Here is a 7368-nt window from a genome sequence, read left to right on the forward strand (position 1 = left end):
GAGAGGCAGGAAAGATGAGGTGATGGGAAGGACAGTGGAGGGGAGGAGATGGGTGGAAAAAAACAAGACCATGTTCTCAGGACTTAGCCAAGGTATGGTGGCATTAAGAGAATGGGAAAAGTGCTTAGTTCCACCTAGGCTGGGCACCTGGATCCTTGGAGTGGTGAGGATGTGAAAAAGGAAGTAGGTTATGACAAGAATGAGTTAACCCAGCTGGAACCATGCTAGGAGAGGCCTCTGTCCTCACGGAAAGGGGCCCAAACCCCCAGTGCAGGGAGGGTTCTGTGGGTGTGTACACGTGTGCAGCTCTCTTTGTAGCCTCTGCCACTCCAGACAGTGTTTCTGTCTCTCTTTCCTTACCTCCTCCTGCATCCTTCAATGTCTTTATCCCTCTGTTTTGTTTTGTTTTTCCTTCTCCCTCTTTCCCTGCCTCCCCACATCCTGCCTTCTTGCTTGTCTTTTTGCTCTGAGTCCTGACTCTTTCTCCCACTCCTTGCCTGATTTCTGGGAGGTCCTTCTATGTAAACCTGCAGCCTGCCCAGTGCCCTGGTCCCAGCCCACTGCAGCTACATTCAAGATAAACTTGCTTCCACCCCAGGACTCCACTTGAGGGATCTTCCTCCTTTCCCTCTTCCTCCTCCAGGCCACAGAATATCCTGTATGTAGATGCTGTAACCAGAAGTCAGGGTTACTTCGGGCTCCTCCCTCTGGTGAACCCCAGAAGGACTATACAACCCAGAGCCCCTCCCCCATTTAGCAGGATCCCTGAGCCCCTCCCCCACTTAGCGGGATTCCCTGATGCTGCAGGCCACCAGCTCATCCTGACCAGTGGTCTCTCTGTGCTGTCTTCCTTCCCAAGGCCCCCGGGGAGGAGGCTTCCCCCTCCCCCTGGAGTATTTCCCAGCCCAGATTAATCACCGGGGTGGCCCCAGGGAGGAGGAATATAGTATGATTTACCGTAGAGAAGCACGGACTTGGAGAGCAGCCTCGAGGACCAAAGCACCCTGGAGGTCATGAGGCTGGGATTCATCTGTGCTCTGCTTTGTCTCCTGGAAGGTGAGGTTCCTGCCGTCCTGCCGTCCTGCTGCCCCTCCGTGGCCCCCCGGCGCCCCTCTACCATGCTCTTTGTCGCCCAGGCGCCCACTCCTGCCCTCTAGGCATCCCAGCATCTGTCCCCAGCCCGCCCAACCTGGCTCTTCACCAACCGTCTGCCTCTCACCCCCACCCCAGGGCAAAGCTGGGCAGACACCCGAGCCATCGGGGGCAAGGAATGCCGCCCCAACTCGCAGCCCTGGCAGGTCGGGCTCTTCTTCCTCACCCGACTCTTCTGCGGGGCGACCCTCATCAGTGACCGCTGGCTGCTGACAGCTGCCCACTGCCGCAAGCCGTGAGTGACCTGGGCGGGCCACTCTGGTGGGGGGCTGGAGGTCAGGAAAGGGAGAGAGGGCAAGGAGCCTCGTAGAGGAGGGAGGGAGCTGTGGGCAGGAAGAGCCGAGCCTCCATTTCTGCTCCCCAAAGTTCAACTCTTCAGAATGACAAAATGCCCACTCTCCAAATTCTAGCGTCCAGAAGAATCTGTTACTAAGAGTGTAAGATTTGCAACGTAGACTCTTAGAAGCCTAGCCTCTGACCCAGAAAAACCCAGAGTTGTAGAATCCTAAAATCTTGGACGCAGCAGATGTTACATTAGCTTCACTAGATTGTAGAATCCTAGATTCAGAGACTGGTCGACTCTGAGAAGCCTGGAGCGGCGCCGTCCAATGGAAATATAGCCCCAGTCACAGAGGAAAGTTTTAGGTTTTCTAGTAGACACACTAAAAAAGGTAAAAAAGAAATGAGTAAAATTAATTTTAATAATAGATTTAACTTGCCATCTCAAAATATTATTTCAACATGTAATTATCAATTTTAAAATATTTATGAATGACATAGTTTAGTCTTTTTTTTTTTATACTAAGCCTTCGAAATCAGACATGTAGTTTACAAGTACGGCATAGCTCAATTTGGACTAGCCACACTTCAAATGCTCAATAGTCGTGCTGGATAGCGCAACCCTAGAATCTTAGATTCAAACTGTTCTAGCTAGGTTCACTGAGCGCAGAAGCTCATAGTCTTAGCATCTCTGAATTACAGTACCCTAGAATACTGTGATCCGTAGAATTCTAGAATCTTGAACCAAGAGAATTCTAGAAGCTTATATTCATACATGTCTAGAATCTGGTGGATTTAGTATCCCAGCATGCTCTCATTCAAGATTTCTAAAATCCCCAAAGTTTTAACCAAGAGAATTCAAGAGTTTCAAACTATTCGAATCCTAATCCTTACATTTCTAAAATCAAAGATTTCTAGAATGATGAAATTCTTGCCTTTTTATCCCAGAATATTAGAATTCTAGGTTCTTTGTTTCCTAGATTTCATTCAGATAATTTAAAAATCCTAGACATTTACTTATTTCATTGTGGCTGAGCCAGGTCTCGGTTGAGGTATGCGGGAATCTTCGTTGCACCATGAGGAATCTTTTCTTTTCTTTTTTTTTTAGTTGCAGCATGCAAACTCTTAGCTGTGGCATGCACGTGGGATCTAGTTCCCTGACCAGGGATCAAACCTGGGACCCCTGCACTGTGAGCGTGGAGTCTTAGCCACTGGACCATCAGGGAAGTCCCCCGCATCCTAGACTTTTTGATCCAGAGAAATCGAAAACATTAGAATCTCGAATTCATAAGATTCTAGAACTTGAGCCTCCTAGAATTCTAAAATCGTGGATTTCTAAGGTGTTAGAATCTTAGAATTCTAGAATCTTAGATTCTGGGCATCCTAACAGAATTCTAGGATCTACCTGATGCAGAAATCCTTTTTATATTCTCTGGGGAAAGGAGCCATCCCTCCTGTTTGAAGTTCTTCCCTCTAGGAACGAAGCACAGAGGCTATACAGGATGCTGTGTGAGAATTTCCCATCATGCATCTATGCTGGAATTTCCCATCATCCATCTATGCTGGAGCCTCTTTTAGCTCAGGCCTGGACATCAGGCTAGGAAAACAATGTTCAGATTTCAGCCCCAAAGACAAAGAAAGGGAGAAGCAGAAATATGGAGGTACAAGAGATTCAGGAACAGGGACAAGTTGGGGCTGGGAGGTGGGGTTGGGACGGGTTTCCCAGACACAGAACCAAGGCAACAAGGTGACAGAGAGGGAAAAGGTAGAAATAACACCTCATACTCCTCAAACCCTGAGTTCTCAGTCATTAGTCTCGTCCCTAATGTCAGAGTCAGAGTCTGGGGGATGGACATGTAGACCCCTTGAGGGTCCCCAGCTATCCAGGGCATGAACCCAGAGCAGAACAAGTGGAGTTGGACTGGGACTGCAGTGAGAGGGCTTGAGGCCAGACCTCAGGAAGCATTGAGAGATGAGGGATTTGGCAGACAGGAAAAGCCTGAGCCTACAGATGACCCCAACTTGGGGATTTTCCATATCCCACCCCTTCCATACACACACACCGAAACACAGAGAGCCACTCCCTACGGAAACCACCAGACCTGTGAGGGCGGGGGGGGGGGGTCTGTGTTTGGGTGGTAGGTGGAGCCTTCACCTGTCTCCATGGTTCCAGGGGACTCAGGTCACCACTAAGGCTCCAGGTGGGGCAGAGAGGAAGGTGGTTTACTTGACATGGGGCTAGGAAGAGGTGTGAGCTTTTGGGGAGAGGTACAAAGTTAGAGGCAGACAAAGAGATGGAGTAGGAAGCAGGGGCCCAGAGAGGGTGTGTGGCTTGTGGAGAGTCACATAGCATCCTGGTGGACAGAAGAAAGAGGACAGGGGCTGAGAAGACACCTCACCTTATCCCACCTTGACCTCTGGGACCTGTCCAACAGGTTTCTGTGGGTCCGACTCGGGGAGCACCACCTCTGGAAATGGGAGGGTACAGAGCAGCTGTTCTGGGCCACAGACTTCTTCCCTCATCCTGGGTTCAACAAGGACCTCAGTGCCCACGACCACAATGATGACATCATGCTGATTCGTCTGCCCAGGAAGGCATTACTGGGACCTGCCGTGCAGCCCCTCAAACTCAGCCGGACCTGCGTCTCCCCAGGCACCCAGTGCCTAATCTCAGGCTGGGGGGCCACATCCAGTCCTAAGGGTACAGCCTTGTCCACCACACACACCCTATGTTTCATGCCAGGGCTCTGAATCCCCTCTTTTTTTCTGTCTCTGCTTTTTCATCTCTATGTTCTATCTATCTATCCATATACTTCATCAGATCTAAATGCTATAAATTATAAGATGCATCATTATTCTACAACCCGCTAAAAACGAGAAAAGGAAAAAAGGTCCCATCTATCCTTGTATGACATCGTTTACTGGAAGGCACATCCTGATTTCAGAGATGTTTAAATGTGAAAATATATGCATCTTAGAATTGAAATAAGGTCTACGCCACTCAGGATCACAAATCAGCAAATCCATCAGTCAAATTTGGCCTCCCACAGCAGTACTGGTTTTCAAAATGTCTTCAAAAAAAAAAAAAACCCTCAGTTTGCTGCTGCCAACATTTAAAACCTGAGACATTTTACATCAAAGCCAAGTTTCTGGATTCCCTTGAAAAATTCAAGACTGGCAATGCTGGGTTCATATTTCTAAAATAATGACCATGGTTGGGCAGAATCAGTGGAGGCTGCCCCCTTCAAACAAGATACAGGTTCTGTGGTCCACTGCAGTTCCCCCCAAGGGCTGCTGTTTCCCTACAAGGCCCCCTCCCCCCACTTTCCCTCTATTTCTATCTAGTCTCTCTACATCTGTATCTCTGTCTCTGTCAGTGACCATCTCCCTATAAATGTCTCCTCCCCTTTCTCTCGCTGCTTTCTCCCTGGATGTCTCTGGGTCTGTTTCTCCCTATTTCTTCACTTCCTCCTCTGAGAATCTCTTTCCCCTTAAGAGGTCTCTATCTCCTGCCAAGGTCCCTCTTTTTCTCTGGGCGAGTTATATCCGTATCTCTCCTTGTCTCTTGACTCTCTGCGTCTCTCTCTCTCTTTGGCCCTCTCCCCATCGTGTCCATCTGTTTCTCTTCCATGCTATGATTCTGTTGCTTTGTCACTTTCTCTTGTTTTTGTCTTGGGAGTCTTACGCTGTGGCCCCGTGGGTCCCTCTTAGGGAAGTGGGGGGGGGTGCTGAGTGTGATGGAAACAGCTGTTGATCTTTTATGGACCTCCTTCCCCAACAGTGCAGTACCCACTCACGCTGCAGTGTGCCACCATTAGCATCCTGGAGCCCAAACTCTGCCAACGGGCATATCCAGGCCACATCCTCTACCGCATGCTCTGTGCCGGCCTTTGGGAGGGCGGCCGGGGCCCCTGCCAGGTGAGACCTCCTCTGGGAAGGAGAGGGATGGGTATCCTGCGGGGATTCCAGGGTCCTGGGGGAGAAGGGAGTTGGGGCCCCAGACTTCCTGGATCAGAGCAAGGAAGGAGCTGGGAAACCTGGGTCGTGGGAGGGGGTGGGACCAGGGCCAGAATTCCTGGATCTAAAGGAGGAGGGGACGGGGGGTTGGACTCTATGTCCTGGGGAAAGAGCTGTCCACAATGCTAGGTCCTAGGGGGAGGTGGGGGCTATGAGCCTTTACTCCTGGGTCTGAGGGAGGAGGGACTGGAGACCTGGACTCCTGGGTATTGTAGGAGGAGGGAAGTGGGAGCTTCCTGAGAGGGAGAAAGCCGCCTTGTGTCATGTCCTGAGTAGACTGGCCTAACAGTTTCTCTGCTCTTCTTCTGCGCACAGGGTGACTCTGGGGGCCCCCTGGTTTGCAATGGGGCCCTGGCGGGTGTGGTGTCTGGGGGCTCGGAGCCCTGCTCCAGACCCCAGCGCCCTGCTGTCTATACTAGTGTGTGCCGCTACCTGGACTGGATTCGAAAAACCATGGAGGACAACTGAGACCGCGCATCTTAGAGGAAAGGAGGGTGGACGCAGGGTAGGAGGGTTTGCAAGACTCCAGCCTCAACGGTCTCCGCCTTTGGCTTCGGCTGGTCTGGAGACGCCTTCTGGGTATTCAAGTTGCCAGCTTCCGGATATTCAGACCCCGGCCCCCGCGAACTATAGAGCCGCACCCCCTTGAGAGGAGCGACACCTTCGCCCCTCTTGGCCCCGTATCTATGACGTCACCAGAACTGCCACAGCCCCCATGGAATGGCATCACCTTCGGCTCTACCGCAGTAAAGACATCCACTGAATAGCTCCTCCCTTCCGAGCTTTGGCCAATGAGATTTCCCCTCTGGACGCTACCCCTTGTGGCCACGCCTCCTTCGTCATAGATCCAGCCTCGTGACTTCACGGGAGGGTAGCTTCCCCCACGTGGAACTCAGGCAGTGTGTCTCTGCCCAGCTCTGGCCCGTTCTAGGCGTGTCCAGGGTTTGAATCCTGGCGGGGGCCTGACCGGGCGAAGTTGGGAGAGATTCTCTGTCCCCTCCGATCCCAGGGACAGAGAATTTTACGTTAAACGTGAGGAGACGTGCCTTCCTACCGCCTGTTTCGTGAGCTAAAGGATGGGGAACGGCTGGGCGGTGGAGGGCAGAGAGGGAACCACCACCGCGTTGCAATTCCCCATAAGCCCCGAGTAGGTCCTGCCTAAGTCTGTCTCCATCAGCCCTATTGCAGCAAGGCTCCTGGGTTCTGCTTGGGCTGGGCCCATCGCCCCCAGGGGAAGGGGAAACCAGGTCACAGCGCCTCCCAAACCTGCCTCTCCGGAATCTGCCAATCCGCCCTCAGAAGTCAGGACCAAGAAGACTGGCTTGTCTTCCATTCCAGGTTACTGACAGCCCCCTCCTCCCACAAAAACCCAGGCTCCAAATTACTCCTTCCAAAAAGACTTAAGAGTACAGCTGCCAGCCCCTCCTCCCTCAGACCTCAAATCCGGGCCTCCATCCCCCTCCTCCCTCAGACCCAGCAGTCCCGGGCCCCAGCCCCCTCCCCGCTCAGAGCCAGGAGTCCAGGACCCCAGTCCCATCCTCCCTCAGCTCCAGGAGTCAGGGGCCCTCACCCCCTCTTTGCTCTGACCAGGATGTCTGGGCCCCCCAGCCATTTCTGTTTCGCTCCCAGCCCTCAAGAGTTAGCGATTCCATAGTGGCTGTTATCAATTTACAAGCATGGGCGCCAAGGGGGAAGAGGGGAGGGTGGTGGGATGAACTGGAAGATTGGGATTGACATATATTTGCTAATCTGTATAAAATAGATAACCAATGAGAACCTGCTGTAGAGCACAGGGAACTCTACTTCGTTGTACAGCAGAAATGAACACAATATTGTAAAACAACTGTACCCCAATGAAAAAAGAAAAAGTTAGAGATTCCAGCCCCTCCTCCCTCAAGATTCTCCGCTCAGCCCCTGAGC

The 7368-nt window shown here is 51.8% G+C and overlaps 1 protein-coding gene across 2 annotated transcripts; it reads left to right on the forward strand.

Annotated features, from left to right (window-relative positions):
• Positions 1 to 829: 829 nt before the first annotated feature.
• Positions 830 to 6100, forward strand: LOC137214869 (kallikrein-9-like). 2 transcript variants are annotated; one of them, XM_067719230.1, is made up of 5 exons: positions 830 to 1056; positions 1231 to 1387; positions 3867 to 4132; positions 5213 to 5349; positions 5868 to 6100. In XM_067719230.1, exons 1-5 carry the CDS (start codon positions 1014 to 1016, stop codon positions 5955 to 5957), a joined length of 693 nt encoding a protein of 230 aa, XP_067575331.1. In that variant the 5' UTR covers positions 830 to 1013; the 3' UTR covers positions 5958 to 6100. The 2 variants fall into 2 exon arrangements, with proteins under 2 accessions (XP_067575331.1, XP_067575330.1); XM_067719229.1 differs by having other exon boundaries at positions 851 to 1056; positions 5764 to 6052.
• The last annotated feature ends 1268 nt before the right edge of the window (positions 6101 to 7368 follow it).

This window comes from Pseudorca crassidens, chromosome 20, assembly GCF_039906515.1.
Source record: "Pseudorca crassidens isolate mPseCra1 chromosome 20, mPseCra1.hap1, whole genome shotgun sequence".
Taxonomy (NCBI): Eukaryota; Metazoa; Chordata; class Mammalia; order Artiodactyla; family Delphinidae; genus Pseudorca; species Pseudorca crassidens.